Below are 18852 nucleotides of genomic sequence, written 5' to 3'. Positions count from 1 at the left end.
TCTTTACCCTTATGCTATCCATAGACAACTTAGTTCTTACACTAGATCACTTCGTGTTCCTTGTGGAAATTCGATACCCTGGAATACTCCTGGGTAAAAGCTACATTGACATCCGTGCGCTTGCGGATTTATCTGTTTGTCATATCTAGTGTCAAACTTAGCCACCAACAGGCTAGCCACGGCAGTTGCCGAGGCTTGACTGATGTCGCCGACAATCATGGCGATGATAGCTCTGTGAAGAGCTTGCTCCGCCTGCACCATGCAATCGGACCAATCGATGAAACAGGGAAGCGTCAAGGCCGAGGAAGCGCCATCATCCAAGGTCTACAGCCCAGAGAGGCATCTCCACCGCAGCCCTCAAAGTTGCGCCGGGAGGAAGGTGAGCCGTCATGAGCTGGACGGCGCCGCCGCCGTGGCCGATGTCATCGACGCGCCCATCCTTCCATGGGGGCGCATACAACCAGTGCGGCCTCAACATTGGACTGGGTTGCCCCAGCGGAGGCCGTACCAGCTGCCGATTCCATCGTCGGGGCCGGAGCATAAATCCTTTGCCACACCGAGACACAACCGCCCGGCACCGGTCGCTCACCAACAAGGCAGGCCGCACCAGGACAGATGTAAGAGTGATGCCCGACACCACGACACTTGAAGCACCGAGGACGCGAGCGACACTGGGCCGCACGATGCGCCGTCGAGAAGCAGTTGAAACAAAGCCCTCGGACGTCCGCAGGCACCGGCCGTTTAGGACGCGGTTGAGGACTGTGCAGCTTTCGGCGAGTGGCGCGGGACTCCTTCCTCATCCTTCCATCGGCATCAGGGACTCTCTTGGGTTGTTGGGGACGAACAACCTCGAACCGGAGGAGGATACGTGGTCACGACGAGAAGGAGTCGGAGCCTTAGAGGCAAATGAAGTGACGACCACCTCCTAGAAAAGAACGGTAGCCAGAGGTACCGGCTCTGGCACTCACACCATCGTCGGACGCTGGGCTCAAGTCCGACCATCGTGACTCCTTGGAGCGGCCCGCTGGTTTGAAAGGACGAGCGTGGGGAGACAAGGAGGGGGCGGAACCAGGCGCCTGAGCGGGGAAGCTTGCCGCGGCGGCGGTAGGGCTAGTGGACGGCAGGGCCATGGTGGCCGCCGGCGGTGGCGTGGGGAGGTGAGGGGACGAGACGCATCGATACGTCTTCCGGCAGACCACAAACTTATACTTGTTTCTAGATCAAACTCTTAGTCACACTATCATTGCCTGATACAATTGCTTGGCTCAATGTCAACTAGGACAAACATAGAGAGGCGAGCAACTGAGCAAGGATGCCATTGACCGTACCGAATCACATATGCTTGTACTTTTTTTCCTTTGGGATGGGATAACAAAGTAAATGGGATTGTCTCACTAGCTTTACATAACCAATTTAATTAATTTATTTTGTCCCTATCGAGATGCAATTTTTGGAGACAATTTCGTAGTCAATCTTCATTTTTGTCTTCCTCCTCGTTGGTAATAAGTATGCAAATATATGGGGTTCTCAAAGTGCCAAATCAAACATCAATTCGAAGTCACTAGATCAAGTTTCCTCTTCATCAATTTCCTTACTAACTAAACAAGGCAATTGTTTCGGTTTGAACACAATTCAGCTCATCCAAACCAAGCTCTACAAGCTAGTGGTATTTATATACTTTCTTTGCCAGCCATGTACTCTCTCACTATGACATTCCTCCTACGTGTTGGGGTCTTGGGGATATGCCACCCGAAAAGCGTGTTGAAATGTTGGCGAAACGGAAGTGGAGGACGTTTACAGAAAAAGAAGATATGGGAAGGAAGGGGAAGAGAAAGCTCACCGTGGCACCTACCCACCTAGCCGTGGTCAAGTCACGTCCTCCCGGCTCCCGGCTCCCGGCTCCCGGCTTGCGGCACCGGCAGGTGCGCGACTTGGAAGGGCGGCACGAGCAACTCGGGCTCAGCCCGCCCACGCGGCGTACCCGCGGACCGGCCCGCCCGCGGAAGCCCGAACCCGGCAAGGAAAACTAACACCTCACGCCGTCGCATCGCACGAGCTGCCCCGATTCATTCGGACTTCCTTCCGCCTCCCCAACCGCGGCTGCTGCGGCGACCCCAACCCCACCTCCCGCCGCCCTCGCCCCCCGCGCCTTCGTCGTCAAGAGCAGGGTTCCGGCGGCCGCGTCTCCCTCCCTTCCCCCTCCTCCACACTCGGTTCAAGCGTCGGCTCGCTACCGGAGGCCCTCGCCCCCTCGACTCGTACACCCGTCCCCGGCGGCGATCCGGCCGGCACCGGAATCCTAGGGTTCCGACGAAGCAGGTAGCTTACCGTCCCTCGTGCGGGGCCTCTCTTCCCTCTTCTCTGCTCCTCCTGTTGGATCAGGATTCGGGACGGGCGGTGCGTGCATCCGCGCTCGGTCGCCTCCTCGAGATCGTAGACCTAGGTGCGGTGGATTAGATCTCTGAGATTGGAGGTGCGTGGCCTCCTAGAAAGCTTGGAGAGCCGTTTCTCTGTCCGGATTTTGTTTTGTACCTGCTGCCGAGATCCTGATTTCATGTGCTTATATCATGCTCCGATAGCTGTGCATATGTCAGACGGCAACTCATTCTTATTGTATTGTAGTTTTCTATCCATTGTTTTGGCTGGGTGGGCAGCGCTACCCGTGCCAAAATTCAAGTGATATAATAATGTTGCATCTAGTTAATCCTATTTTATTATACTAGCAATCAGGTTATTGTAATCAGTATCCAGTTGCTTGTGTTTAACATGTTGACATGATGTTGCATCTGGTAAATCCAATAAGATGATGGGTATGGTCTTAGTCTTATGTAATCTTATGTAGTCTCATATGATTTAGTTGTTTTCAACATCTTACAAGATCACAGTCTGTGATTACACTCCCTGTGAATGGATCAGTTTATGTACTACCATAATGGTTTGGAGTACATGAAAGGAACTACTGCAAATGCGTAGTTCATTTCTGTGCTTATGCACATAATATAATGGGGACTCAGGCATTTATATACGTCTCATTTTTGAACTACCTAGTTTTACCTTTGCTTGCTTGTCATGGCAACACCCATTTTTGCTGCGCAAAATGTGTTATGAGTAATACAATTGTCAAGTAGCACTTTTTGCCACAGTTTTTCTACTTAGTCACTTTATTAGGTTGATAATACAAATTCTGATCTAGATATGCGGCATATGCCTCAGTGATAGACATTTTATGCGGTGCATGGGAATCTTTAGATGCAACTCCAATATTATAGATATCAATGGTCTTTATATACATCTGTGGTATTTGCCAACAATGTACTTAGATCTTTATATGTATTTGCAATATTATACATCCGTTTACATAGACTCCATGTGTTTAAGATAATTGTGACCTTGTCATCGTATGATGGTCAGCTTCTTAAGTACTTGTTCTCCAACAGTTTGTCACAAGTAACCAGTGCAATTCGTCTGGTGAATGCAAAGCTTTCTTATACTTGACTCAGCATTAATTCTGGGTTCCTGTACAGGAATGATGAGTCATCAACAGCAAATTGCCCCTCCTAGTAGGGTTTCTGTGAATGGATTCCCCCATCGAAAGCTGGATAGGGAGGGTAGTGGAAGGCATGAAAGTAAAATAAATTTGGTGAGGTCATCGTCTGGTGGTTTTACCAATTCAGGTAAACATCACACCTTATATTAAATGGTTTAATACTTCAACATTTATGACCTATTGTTGATAATGTTTTCTGTTATTAAGAAATGAGCTATTGTTGATAATGTTTTCTGTTGATAAGAAAATGGCATCAAACTAGGGCATGGAAGCCATTCGAGGGACCGGCTAATCTATGTTCTAACACAACTTATTGGGCATCATGTGGACGTGCATGTGAAAAATGGGTCTATAATCTCTGGAATTTTCCATGCAACAAACTCTGACAAAGACTTCGGTACACCTCTTTTTTTCTCAGTTCCTGACATAGCTTTTAAGAATCCTTAACAATTTTCTATTCGAGCACAGTTTTCCTGAATTATATTGTCATATTCCTTCAATACTTAACTTCAAGATTCTCCTACAGGAGTAGTCTTAAAAATGGCTCAGGTCATAAAGGATGGTTCTGCCAGAGGACAAAGATATGCTGATGATGTTGTAAAGAAACCTGAGACTATGATAATACCAGCAAGGGAGCTTGTACAAGTCTTCGCCAAGGTTTCTTTCTCTATTCTTATTTTTCTTGTCTATGGTTCGTAAATTTTCGTTTGTTATTCCTTCCCTAATTATTAGTTTGTTTGATTTATGTGGGGGTACTTCTGATGTGTTTATGGATTGAATTGACAAGGTGTTGTGAATTATTATCCCTTTTCTATGTCATTAATTTAATTATGTAGTGACTATCCAATATGGATTGTCAGGATGTAGCACTTGGCGTTGATGAGTTGCCAAAAGGTCCTGGCCATGACAAAAGGAAGGACTTGCTGATTGATTCTGCTATTTCCCGCTCTCATTATCTTGAAGAGAGGGAACTTGAGCGCTGGGCACCAGATGAAGGAGATTCAGAGTGTATTGAACTGGAGAAGTATGACAGAAAGGGAAATAGGTATTTGATGTACTGAAGTAATATAAGTTTTTCTCCCTCTTCCTTCAACTGCAACAACCAACCACCTTACTACCTTAGTCATTGATATGTATGGTCGTTAGATGAGCAATCATCTCTGCTTATCAGCTTCTTTTAATTGTTTCATACTCATACATTGTATAATCTACTTCCATATAACAGAACAGCAAAAAATGGACTATGTAGATGATAATGTTGAACAGCAATATGTGATTTCATCAGTGTAGGCACCTATTGTTTGTACTGATGTCCTAATCCTAGTGCCTGCATCGATGGAAATACTGCTGGAACATCTCTGACATTATTTGCTTTGGTTGTACAAGGCTGCATGATAATTAGTAATTCATACATTTGCAGGAGCTGGGACCAGTTTGAAACCAATGCAGCTTTGTTTGGGGTAAAGAGTACTTTCAATGAAGAAATTTATACCACAAAGCTTGAGAGAGGTCCTCATATGAGAGAGCTTGAAAAGCATGCTTTGAGAATAGCTAGAGAAATAGAGGGAGAAGATACCAAAGATATTCATCTTGCAGAGGTAAGCCTAGGCTCACATTTCTGTTTTTGGTCTCAATGTTGCAAGTATAGTGAAGACTGGAGTGCATAAAAATATAGTATACAGGCACATTCTTAGTATTAAAGATCTGAAGTATTGAGATTATGTCTGCAGGAGAGAGGCTTATTCCTGGGTGATGACTTGGACCATGATGAAGAGATAAAATATTCAGCAGTGCGTAGAGACACCGATAACAGCAAGTACAAGCCACCATTTGCTAAAATTCCAAGCAGTACATGCCATGTTGATTCGTTTAACAGGACAGTCAATATTGATCCCAAGGATTCACTGGCATGTTCATCAAAAATGGTACAGAAGTATAACTTTTTTATACTAATGTTGTTAATTAAGTACTCCATAAAGTCTTTCAAGATATACTTTGACCATTAGCTTATCTTGCTTACAATATGTATCAATTACTACAAAGCCAGTGTTTATTACAACATTTGTGAAATAAGAATCTAGTGATGCATCTTTTGTGCACAGGACATACATATATTTAATAATTGATGGTCAAAGTACACTATATACTGACATTGGGGAAGTACTGTTTTTTAGGTGTTAGGCAGTCTCTACTGTGCAACTTTGCTTGTTAATTTATTTTTTGCTGTAAGTTTGACTTGATACATTCTCAAAAACATGGAATGGAAGAGTATAAGGTCTTGCTTTTTACATGTTCTTTTATCTTGAAGAAGCCTGGGGGAGTGTTTGCCTTTTAACTTTTATCAACAATATTTCCAATCTATTCTATGAGAACCTTACAAGTCAAATTACATTTTTGTTTAAGAGCCTTTTGTTTTCAGAGAATAGTTATTCTATGATCTGATTGATGCAGTATATTCATAAAAATAGCTATGCTAATGCAATATTTCGAAGCATGACATCTGCACGTTTCTTAGTTTATTTCTTTGATGTTCAGGATGAAGAATCATCATCCCACATATTTGATGATACCGATGCATCTGCCACTATCCAAACCAATAGCGTTAGCCAGCCAACATCTGATCACCTATCAGATAGACCCTTGTCCAATGATGAAAACAGGTACAAAGTCCTCTTCACCTGGGTTGTTCAGTCTTCAATTATGGGCATATAAGTTAATGTAAGATCTGTATATAATAGTAGCTGATTTCAAGGCAGTCACAATGATCTCATGTTACTTCCCATGATAAGGTTTCTATTTCTTGTTGACCTGTAGCTAAACTCAATCTAGCCAACCGCATGCCGATTTAGCTTTAGTTAATCTGAGCTCAAGCTCTATTTTCATTAGTGCTCTGCTTTCAAATGAAAGTCTACCCTGACTTGCTTAGGACTAAAATTCATTTCTTGTTTTTCTGCTCTCAATTGCATCCAAGCTGGTTTAAGACCTTGGCATGTTCATACCCCTAACCCCTTGCTAATTCATCAGCAATGATTATTTGGTGATTGTTAATCCTCCAGGAGACCACCAGATTTATACTTGTCATTTGATTTGAAGAAGGATAACATATTTTAGAACACTTCAAAGCTAGCCTTTCCGCAAAAATGGTTCGATTGTATGCTAATAACTAACCCCAGTTTGGGTGCAAGTTTCCACCTTTATAATACATAAGAGTTCATAGCTGCTATGCTATTAGTCTAACCAATTGCTCCAAGGACTGTTGCTCGTCATGTCCACTCTGATTTTTGGAGTCATGGTTTTCAGTTACGCTTGCCTCTTTTGAAGCTTTTTCTATTGTATCACTTATATTAACCATTACAATCCTAATGATAGTTTATTGATTTATGCTAACATTAAAAAGTATGCTCTTCTGGGCTGACCATATGTAGCTGGTATCCTTTGTGGTAGTTGAAACTGTACTTACTGAATGATAAACAACTGCAAAGCAGATGCGTCGTCTTCTTAGCCCATGCAAAGCATGAACTTCAATGATACTGTGTTGAAGCATGTTTTGTAATTTGTATGTAATGTAAGTAGTATCCAAACCTGCATTTCCTTAGGTTTACATATGTTTCCACTGTTGGAGATGGGAGTACGCAGCTCTCATGTAATAAGAAACATTAAATAGGAAATAGAACAGAACAGGGTATTTTTAAAACTGGGAAAGTGCTGGCTCATTTACCAATGTCAAGTCACATACATTGATGGGGAACAAACATATTTTTGGCCTTACTAATTAGCATGCACACCACTGCCTACAAGCTGCTGTACATCTATGAATTTTGGCTTGCTATGCTAACTAACTTTGACTTCAGAGTTCAGACAAAATTTGAAACTCTGGAGAACACTAGAGTACTTACATTGGCAGCTTCAGGAAGTAGACTAACCAAGCAAAGTCCTCTCTAATCATTTCCTCGAAACGCGAATTAATTCTATCAGCATAAACATTTCCAGTTGACCTGTTATTTTAATGACCATTTATGATAACCCTGAAAAGTCCTTCCATGGTCTCTGCTAGCGTAGAATTTAGCATAATACAGATTCTCTGTGTAAGTGTAAATGTTGTTTGGCATTAAACTGCTATGCTGATTGTACATGTTCCTCTCCTTGCTCCTGTATATCAGTAGGCAGGGTTTCTGAACCGAAAATTCTACCAGTACTCTCAAAATTAGATGGTATACATGCGTTTTGAAGATTTCAACTTAATAACTTTCTACCAACAGTTAGATTAACTGTAAATGAGCTAAATCAAATCGCTCCTGAACTGGTGTACTCCAGTGTTTACTGGTTGAACTTGACATGTTTTCGAAGTAGATCACTAGTAACATGTTAGAACAGATGACAGCATAATTGATGCACAAAGCAAATTTGACATATTGTTGTGCACCTTAGGTTGGACAGAAAGCTGAGCAAAGAGAGTAATGAAAACATGGATAACAGAAAGTTGCAACCTGAGAATAATGTAAGTTTATGTTACTTTGTTAAATATATTCGTTAAAAAAAAATCATCTCACACCTGAATTGAACTTATTTTCTTTTTATTTAACAGTTATCTGATGGTGCCAGACCTCTTATTTCTGAAGGTGAGTAGTAAATTTAAGCATCAATTGGAAATTTCCTGTACTTGTAGACTTGGTGACTCATTTTCCATTTATCTTGATCATTTGGATGTATGTCAGCTCTCCTTTTCTTTGTGTGTAAGCATTGTTTCTTGGATCTCATTGTTGTTGTTTTGTCCTTTTTGCTATTTATCAATTGTATGAAGATAAGATTCTAAATGGATGGTTCCATTACGTACATTACATTTATGGATTGTTCCTGTGCCATGTGTGTGTTTTACGTGCACCATTACATGATTTCTATTGATTTTTTTTAAACTTCGCGACATGTTGGATCAACTGTATTTAATCTTATGGGGGTACCATTTCCCCTGGGCTCCGACCAATTTCCCTATTATTATGTTACGTACCAGATGTTAATTTGTAGGAAACGTTTTTTTTGTGCCTGGCATGTGTATTTTCCTTAGTTTTGAGCTTATTTATAGCTGCATCTTGATTCATTTGAGTAAATTGCTTTGGACCCTCCTGTTCTTTGGCTCTACTAAATTGCAACATTTCAATAGCATAATATGTGATGCTATGCTACTTCTGCAGGGTTGGATGGGCGACCCTCAAGTTCACATGCATATGAACCCTCATCTTCTGGTCAAGGATTCAAATCTCGAGAAACACCTGATTTGACAGTATCTGTCAAACATCCTTCTGCGACGGAACCTGTGACTTCCTCTCAAAGACCTGGCAGTTCAACATGGTCAACATCAGAGCGCATTGCTGCAAACTCAGCTGCGAGTGCTCCTGGCTTGTCACCAAGCTCTTCAATAGGATCCCTTACCTCTGAAAAATCAACTTTGAACCCTAATGCTAAGGTCTGTCTGACATAAAGTTGTTTATGTTCTTCTTTGATCACTTCTCCTGATGAATCTGCTAATACCAAATCTTAAGTTAATCTACACAACTTTTATGTATTTAATATCAAACTTAGATAAGTTTTATTGGTAGGAACCTAAAATGGTTCATATCTGTGATGTGTGATAAGAGGTAGTACATTGGCCTTTTTATGATTGCATGTTTATGAACATATGTCCATTTATCTGTTTTTGCAATTTATCAAAAATGATAGTTGTTTCTTCAATCAGGAATTCAAGCTAAATGCTAATGCCAAGAGTTTCACTCCGTCAGCATCTTTGAGGCCACCACACCCTACATCATCTGATGCATCATATTACTATCCTAATAACATGCCGGCTGCACCACTTGGACCTGGTTTGCCAGTGGGCATGGGGGTGAGCCTTTGTATCTCTGTTTCTTTTTCATGTTTGTTCTTCGAAAGTTTATATGAAATAGGTGGAACATGATTTCAGACTGAATGCAGATGGTCAAATACTGGTCTCAGATGAATAAGTTAGTTTTCTCAGTAGACATCACTGAAGAGAGCACTAGTTTGCCAACAAAAATAATTGTCATTAAGAACCAGTTACCTGCTTGTCAGGCACCTTCTTATGTAATAGTAATTCTTATTGTTGTTTTTTAACGTAATTGTTATTGTTTTAGCCCCATCAACTCTCCAATATGAGATTTGTGAACTGGTCTCTCTGTTTTCCTGAATTGTTTACGATATTAAGTAGAACTTGAAAGTTTACTGACCAGTAGTAATATTGGTAACATCACGATTTTGCAGACAAATATCTTCCCTTAAACGAGTGGACTTTCATCTCTTGTTTTTTCTGAAAGGATTTCTCATAATATGTTTGTACTCCAAATTATAAGACGTTTTGACTTTTCTAGATTCATTGCTTTAACTGTGTATCTAAACATAGTGTATATTTAACTGCATAGCAAAATCTATGTATCTAGAGCCAAAACTTCTTATAATTTGGAATGGAGGGATTAATTTTATTGAGCACTAATGAAGTGTAAACTGTTGAGTCATTCTTTTCAGAAGGTTGTACTTCATTAGTCAAACCTTGATTCAGAATGAGCAATACATTATAGTCATTGCATTTACATAAATTAACATAAATTAAATTGCAGTTCCCACCGGCATATGGTGCCCAGCCTGTCATGTATAATACTCAACCTGGAGCATCACCGCAGGGTTACATGCATCCTGCTGGTCCACAGGTGAGAAAAGGTTTACCCGTAAGTTAACTTTGCATTTTTCACTTTTATATGATACTGGGTTCTCATGTAGGGCTGCCCAGATAAATTTGATTTCAAATATATTATCGTGAATGGCTGCGTTTTTTAAGTTTTGCTACATTCCAAATTGTAAGACGTTTTGACTTTTCTAGATACATAGCTTGTGCTATGCATACCTATGTCTAGATACATAGTAAAAGCAATGTATCTAGAAAAGCCAAAACTTCTTATAATTTGGAACGGAGGAAGTAACATTTAGTGTTATTAACTTATTTGTTTGAGTAATACAACTTTATCCTTTGCAATGGTCTTTCTTCTGTCATCTCTTTAATATTTTGATTGACAAATCACAATGCATTGTGATCAAGCAGGTTCACTTATTTAATTTATTTGAGCACTTCAATCTAAATTGAAACTTGCTGATGAACTGTTAATTTGCTCCAAGCTAGTGCTGGGCTAAGTTTACTTCTTTGTATGTGCAGTATGGGCAGCAGATGATGATGGGGGGGCAGACTCGTCCTGTTTATTATTATGCGCATGTAAGTTAAAAAATGACTGTTTTATATGCCTTTGTACATACCATGACATTGGACTAGCAATCAGAGCACTATAGTGAGTTACCCTTTCTTGATTTTGTTTGAAATATGTTTTGCAGGAGATGCAACAATACAGAGGAAGAAACTTCTAGATATACTATTTTGAACTGCTGCTAGATGAAAATTGCAGCAATCCCCACAGGTGGGATTATGACCAGGCAAAAACCGCTATTAGAATGGAAAGAACTGGTGATGACCTCCCTGACTTTGTGTTCCTCGGATTGCTTGGACAAAAAGCCCCACCGACCTTGTGTTGCTCGGATTGCCTGGTCAAAAAGCTCTTCATTCTGTATCAGTGTTGCTACGAAGCAGGTTGACTGGAATTTCTTATTATTTTTGTCAGACTATTGATGTTGTAAATTAAATTGCGGGTCAACTGTTCGACCCAGAAATGACATTCATAAATGTGTGAGTGCCCCATGTAACATTTATGTGTTCCTTTCTTAACGCTTGTTCTGATGTAAGATTTGAATGAAATTCTCAAAGCTGAAATGGATTAAATTGCTGACCTATCTGCTCGTTTATACTCGGCTGGGGTAGCAATCCTGGAGAGGATGGAGAATCTCAGTAGCGTAGGCCTGCTAATGGGGAGGGGTTTGATGGGTTTTGGGGGGCAGGTTCTCACATGGGGTATGTATCGATGGGTGGGGACGGGTTTTCCTGCTTCGTGGGTTGGGTTTAGATGAAAGCAATGGAGCAAACCTGTGTGTCATTATAAAAGATTGCAGTTGTCTACAAGTCGCTAAAAAGTTCGAGTGGTACTGGCTGGAATTTTTTTTGCCGTCCATGCCATTTCGTCTGCTGCTAACAGTGTCAAATGGAGCTATGAAAAGTCAGCTGTCCTCTAGCTAGAGTAATTTGCTGAAAGTTGTGTTTTTCTCCTTGCCACTCTCTGATCCTATGGCTTTCGTATTGTCTGAGAGTGTCAACTTAGGACTTAATTAGACGCTAATTTGAAGTGCAAATGACCCTGACCCTTAATGAAAGTTGTAGAGCTTTGGGAGAATGACAACTTTGTTGCAGGCGGCAAGACCGAATCAAAGGTGGCATTTGGATAGCCCATGGGAATGGGTTTGGGATATAAAGATGGATAGAGTTGAGGTGGGTTAGGGATAAGTTCAACGGTTTTTGTACTCTTCCCTTGTTTGGCCCTTCTGATTTTGGGTTATGGAAGTGGTGGGCCCCACACATGATTTGAATGAATAAAAAATTGGATAGTCTACCTCCTTCGTGTATGCTATTCGACTGAATGGCGTGGACAAAAAAAAAAAAAAAAAAAGTGCTGACCAGTGACACTTGTGACCGCTCGAATTTTTTAGTAGCTTGTATGCAACTGCAATATTTTATAATGGCACACAGGTAAAGAAACATAAAAAGCATGTCTATAACTATATGGCTGCAACATTTTCACAAATAGCATGTCTAGGCCGGATTGTAGAGTAGATCCCAAAATGAATTGAAACGTAGGACGATCATTGGATAAATCTCCAAGCCTCTAGGTCTCATATACGAGTTAGAGTACCATGTGTCCAGCTATATTATGATGTCCGATTCCAAGATGAATTGGAATGTATAACATGAATGTTGAATAAATTTTTGAAGCATAAGTCATTCAGCCGGCCGCACAACAAGTTGTACATCCTATTATAATGCATGAACATGTGGGCTACTATGACAAAATAATATATAATGCATGAACATGTTGGCTACTATGACCAAATAATATAGGTGCAGTGTTGCTGCCTGAAAGAGCACAATTATTCCTCTACAGAAAAGAAGTGCATGGCAATTGTCTTATTTAGGTTTGCCTATGTCTTCCTGGATCCATTAGCATTAGGATTCCCGCACTTGTGAGTGGAAGATGAATTCTGGAAACGTCACGGTAATATCTCTGCACATAATACAATTATGATGCTCGTAAATTGTAACTAAGCATGCATATATCACTTACAATAACACAATTACATCAATGCAACGGAGCTAATGACGATTCATAAGAATTCGTTCATTAAGTTTTGATTATTTTAATATTTTAGGAGGCTCATCTATTCTCTCTTTAATGCATTTTTTAAAAGGCAATCGACAAGAGTTTGTCAAGCATATATCTATATCTCTTATAAAGATAAATCTCACTAACAATTTATCTTGTCATGCAAAATGTCCACATCAGCATTGAAGGACCGGAAACGGCGACCAGAGGGGGGTGAATGGGAGCCTCAAATTTCTTTCGAAATCTTTGACCACTGTCCCAACATCAATCCCCAAAAAACATACACGAAAGACTTGATGACCACGACCCTAGAGAATGGTGGATGCTCCCTCAAAACACAGCGGGTCACCACAGAGCAAACGGAACACAGATCGAAGCCCAGACGAGCAAACTCCCAAAAGAAAACAGCACTGCTCCTGCAAATATCGAACACGTCCGGTATTATATCGGACACGTCCGGTATTTTCGGACACGTCCGGTATGATCTCGGACACGTCCGGTATTTTCAGCAGCAAGCTGACCAAAAGAGAAAAATCCAAAACCCCGTCAAATGGTGTCCAAAAATCATGAAATTTTAACCATAGTTCTTTATACACCAAGGGAAGGTCTCCACCAAATTTCAGCTCAGAACTCCAAAGTGAGAAATATCGGACACGTCCTAGATCATATCGGACGCGTCCGGTATGAACGAGCAGTTTCTCGGGAAAAATCAAATCAAGCCATAACTTGATCAAATCAACTCCAAATGACTTGAAACTTTGCACAAGGGTTCACAAGCGAGTAGAAAGGCAACCTCTAAAGGATCATGGCCCGAAACAAACTCTAACTCCGTGAATCGAAGGAATTGAAGAATCCCCCCAAAAATAGGTCAAGAACTTAAATTGCTCGGATCTGCGATCTCGTGAGGAATTAGTGGATTTCCTTCGGTGGAAAGCTTCTACTCATGTCATTGATCGATCCAAGGCAACAAGAACGAACCAAAACCATCCCAAAACGAAGAAACGAGAGGGGAAACAAGAAGGGACAAAAGGAGCTCGTGAAGAACACCAAAATCACATCAAGAACACAACTAAATCATGAATCCCGGAGGGCATACGGTGGTTACGGCCACCGATTCCTTGAAAACCAAGTCACAATTTGAGTTGTGGACCTCTCTCATACATGGAAGCAAACTAGAGGAAGAAACCCTAAAGGAGAAAATGAAAACTGGAGGAGGTGAGGGAGATGGGGGCTCCCTCATCCTATTTAACAGGGCTATTACACATTTCCAGTTTTGCCCCTAGATACAAATGAGTTGAACCGCTAAGCCCAAGGGCGTTGTTGTCCAACCCGGTGTAATCTTGATCCGACGGCCACCGCGCCTTCTCATCGGTAGCTTCGCCTCGACGCGAACTCCCCGATGCCGCCACGTGCCGTCCGTCCCTCCTCGGAACCTCCGCCCGGGTTTTGAGGCCCAAACCTGTAAACCGTCCATCCGATGGTTTTGAGGTCCAAACCATCAAACCGTCCGCGAGTAGCGTACTCCATACGCGTCCCCCGCCATCCGACGCGTGTCACCGCCGTCCTCGACCGGCCGGCCCACCAAGTCCTCCTGAGCCTCGCTCGACTCACGCGTCCACCGTCTTGACCCGGTCAACACCGTCACTCCATGTCTTCTTGCACTTGTCGATGTCCCAAGTGTCAGCCACCGCGGCTAGTCACCCGGCCTCTGGGTCCCTCGGTCCAAGCCTCACGTCCGTCCTTCACCGCTCCCGGTCTATCGGCACGGCACGTCCTCCTTGACCTTCACCTCGCCGTCAACCACCGCATCCAAGCTTCACACCTGCACAACACAAGCCAAAAGACATGTCGCACACATAGCTTTCGCCATGGTAGGGTTAGTCACCACTCAACCTACTTCGTGGATCACATTGACAATCACTCATCACAAAACGAACACACAAGAGTACTTGTCAACCTTGTGTTCGCAATCTCCCCCTTGATGAGTGCATTGTCAACACCAATACACGAACAGCTTGAGCAAAAGAAAAAGAAGAAGAAGAGAAAAGAAAGAACTCACCCAAATGACCAAAAGCCAAAGAAAAGCCAAGAACCGGGTCATTTGAAAATGAGCAAAACTTGGTCCCCAAAGACATGGGCAACGGCTCGACGCAACCAAGTAAAACAAAGCTAGCCCTCAAGAAGAGGCAACGGGCTCAACACCACTAGCAAAGCCAGAAAAACCGAAAAACTGCTAGACCCTCTAGAAGAGGCAAAGGCTCAACACATCTAGCAAAACACCTCAAATGCAAAACTGCTAGACCCTCCAGAAGAGGCAAAGGCTCAACACATCTAGCAAAACACCTCAAATGCAACTCCCCCTGAACAAGTGCAATCTCTCTCAAATGAATGCATATCGCTCAACTTTAGGTGACATTGTGAGTGTGGAAACTTCTCCCCCTTGTTGACTATGCACTTATCAAGCTAGAGCCCAAGAATTGCAACTCCCCCTCAAAACAAGCTAGGAATGCAGAAATGCGCGAATGCAGAAGCTTCAAGATTATAGCAAGTAGATTGAAAGAATGCTCTAGTGGATGCTGTCATGTATATATAGCAACACATACAAGTGCTAGCAAATGCTCAAGGTGACCAAATGAAATGAAATATGACATTTAAGTAAGTTTGATCAAGTTTGAGCAATTTTAAAAGAGGGTTCACCACCAAAGGAGCACATAGCAAAAATAGACAGGAGATCGACCTTGTGCTACACATGTATGCAAAGTGAACTACCCCAAACAAAGTTCACACATCATGTCATGAGACAAACTTGTGGTTTGATCAAATTTTAGACACCAATTGAAATTTATCAGAGTTATGTAGCTTATTACCAAAGTTTGTCAGACAAGTGTGTGCGGGAGGTTATCTGTGCCATCAAAACCTGACTTAGCGACCATGTCAAGCCTATGCCAAAGGCAATTAGAAGCTTAAGACAATGATCTCGGTATCCATTACAGAGCTCAAGTTCACCAATGAGTGCAATTTGGAGCTGTCTCGATACTCTGACATAGGATAGTACAGACCCATCCCGATCTTTTCAAATCACTTAGATTGATTTTCAAGTTTTCGCACAAATTCAAGTTTCTCAAGCAAGTGTGTAACTCAAGGTATGAGCCGTAGCAACTAAGCATATATATGAAGCAAGAAAAAGATCTCGACACATTCTACACATGCTAGTGCCACAAGTAGTGGTGAACACATTTCATGTTTCAATAAGTTTTAATCAAGTTCACAGTTTGGAAAACAAGCTTAGCTCATAACATGCATCAATTGATCAAGAGGAGCCTAAGCCAAAAGCACATCATGTATATCCATAACATCCCCAACAAGAGCATAGTGTCAATCTAGCTACTATAAGGATGAAGCTCAGGATGCAATATGATACATGATGATATGATATGCAAGTATGATATAAAAACAAAAACAAAGGCTAAACTACAAAGAAAAGCAAAACTAGAATACAATAACCAAAGTTTCCCTCCTCTAAAAAGGGAAACAAACTCCAAACTCCCCTCGCAAGCGAGCAAACTAGGCTTGGTCAAGTGGTTTGGTGAAGATATCCGCGAGCTGGTTTTGGGTATCAATGTGGTGCAGATCGATATCACCTTTCTCATAGTGGTCACGCAAGAAGTGAAAGCGAACTTCTATGTGCTTTGTCTTTGAGTGAAGGACTGGGTTTTTGGCTACACTTATGGCACTGGTGCTGTCACAAAACAAAGGCACTCGCCTAAACTCTAACCCAAAGTCTCTCAGAGTAGCTATCATCCAAAGCAACTAGGAACAACAAGCAGCAGCAGCAACATACTCAGCTTCTGTGGTGGATTGGGCGACGCTAGACTGCTTGCGAGAAGACCAAGACACAAGAGAAGATCTAAGAAACTGACAAGTCCCCAAAGTGGACTTCCTCTCAACACGACAACCAGCATAATCCACATCAGAATATCCGCAAAGAGAAAGAGAGGAGGAGGCTGAAAACCAAAGACCAAACTCGGGTGTGAAACGAAGGTACCTGAGGATCCACTTGATGGCTTGATGATGAGACGTGCGCGGCGAAGACTGAAAGCACGCGCACAAGCAGACTGCGAACTGGATGTCTGGTCTCGTCGCTGTTAGATACAGCAAGGACCCGATCATGCTTCGGTATTCCTTCTGGTCCACGCCTTCTCCCTCCTTGTCCTCATCCAGGGCCGTCGTGGTTGACATAGGCGTCGAAAGAGGCTTGGCCTCACCCATATCAAATTTCTTGAGCACATCCTTGGTGTACTTGCCTTGGTGCACGAACGTCCCCTCACGAGTTTGCTTGATTTGCAGCCCGAGGAAGAAAGTCAATTCGCCCATCATGCTCATCTCAAATTCCCTGCTCATAGTATCTGAAAACTTGGCAACAAGAGCATGAGAAGAGCCACCAAAGATTATATCATCCACATATATCTGAACCAAAAGGATGTCTGTGCCTTGCTTGAGGAGGAACAAAGTCTTATCTACGGAACCCATCCTAAAACCCTTATCAAGCAAGAAAGCTTTCAAACGCTCATACCAAGCTCTCGGGGCTTGTTTCAAACCATACAAGGCTTTGTGGAGTTTAAAAACATGGTTGGGGTACTTTGGATTTTCAAAGCCAGGGGGTTGCCTCACATAAACCTCTTCCTCTATGTACCCATTCAAGAAGGCACTCTTTACATCCATCTGATACAGCTTGAACCCTTTCGAAGCTGCAAATGCTAAAAGAATCCTAATGGCTTCTAGACGGGCAATAGGAGCAAATGTTTCTTCATAGTCTATTCCCTCTTTTTGGCAAAAACCCTGAGCCACTAATCTCGCCTTGTTTCTCACCACCACCCCATCCTCACTCTGCTTGTTCTTGTAAACCCACTTTGTACCTATGGGGTGGCACTCTGGTGGAGGTGGAACTAAAACCCACACTTGGTTCCGCTCAAAGTTCTCTAACTCCTCGTGCATAGCATTAACCCAATCGGCATTAAATAGTGCGTGTCCAATATCTCGAGGCTCAAAAGAAGCTACGAAAGCAGAATGAGCAAAATGGGAAATATGATAAGACTTGGAACGCGTTACCCTTTCGTCGATGTCGCCGATCATGGTCTGAGGAGGATGGCGTCGCTGGATATGTCAAGGTGCACCCAAAGACGAAGTTGCCTCCCCCTCATCCACAGCTAGGGCCTCCTCAATCGATTGAGGAAGTGGCTCGCACGGACCCCATGAAGTAGAGGTGGAGGGCTCAGGGCCGTGAGCCGAAGTGGTCGAAGCTGGCTCGATCGAGGCAGCTGGTTGAGATGGCTTGGGATCATCCCAATCGACGTCATCGTCATCCTCAACAAAAATGCTATCACCCATCTCTTCATCACCTGCACGTTCAAAGACCAAAATAGAAGAGGGCATGGTTTCATCGAAGGTGACTTCACAAGTCTCCACAACACGGTTAGTCTCAAGATTAAGCACACGGTACGCATGTGAATGAGAAGCGTAACCGAGAAATATACCGTCCGAAGATCTAGATTCAAACTTGTCAAGATTACCTTGCTTAAGAATGAAGCACCTGCAACCGAAGACTCGAAAATGACTCACCTTGGGTGGACGCCCAAACCACAACTCATAGGATGTCTTCTTTAAGAAAGCACGAAGAAAAATGCGGTTTGAAACATGGCAGGCGGTGTTGATGGCTTCGGCCTAGTAACGCCTAGGAGTCCTATGCTCATCGAGCATCGTCCTGGCCATTTCAACCAAAGTTCGATTTTTGCGCTCAACAACACCATTCTGCTGAGGGACATAGGGCAAAGAAAACTGATGTTCAAGACCCAAGGAAGCACAGAAGGTGTCAAACTGAGAGTTTTTGAACTCAGTGCCATTGTCACTGCGGATAGCTCGTATGGCATTCTTTGGTAACTCAGTTTGCAACCTCAAGATCAAGTCACGAGCATGAGAAAACGCTTC

General features: G+C 42.6%; 1 protein-coding gene across 2 annotated transcripts; it reads left to right on the top strand.

The window, feature by feature from the left end:
• Window positions 1–2078: 2078 nt before the first annotated feature.
• Window positions 2079–11378, top strand: LOC136467048 (polyadenylate-binding protein-interacting protein 4-like). 2 transcript variants are annotated; one of them, XM_066465602.1, is made up of 15 exons: window positions 2079–2319; window positions 3525–3674; window positions 3810–3944; window positions 4074–4204; window positions 4408–4592; window positions 4968–5145; window positions 5278–5472; window positions 6083–6207; window positions 7976–8045; window positions 8133–8166; window positions 8737–9008; window positions 9279–9425; window positions 10174–10263; window positions 10764–10820; window positions 10937–11378. In XM_066465602.1, exons 2-15 carry the CDS (start codon window positions 3527–3529, stop codon window positions 10967–10969), a joined length of 1800 nt encoding a protein of 599 aa, XP_066321699.1. In that variant the 5' UTR covers window positions 2079–2319; window positions 3525–3526; the 3' UTR covers window positions 10970–11378. The 2 variants fall into 2 exon arrangements, with proteins under 2 accessions (XP_066321699.1, XP_066321698.1); XM_066465601.1 differs by having other exon boundaries at window positions 2081–2319; window positions 3792–3944.
• Window positions 11379–18852: the final 7474 nt, after the last annotated feature.

This window comes from Miscanthus floridulus, chromosome 7 (genome assembly GCF_019320115.1).
Source record: "Miscanthus floridulus cultivar M001 chromosome 7, ASM1932011v1, whole genome shotgun sequence".
Taxonomy (NCBI): Eukaryota; Viridiplantae; Streptophyta; class Magnoliopsida; order Poales; family Poaceae; genus Miscanthus; species Miscanthus floridulus.
Note: the sequence above shows the minus strand (reverse complement) of the source record. Positions and strands in the feature narration are given on the sequence as shown.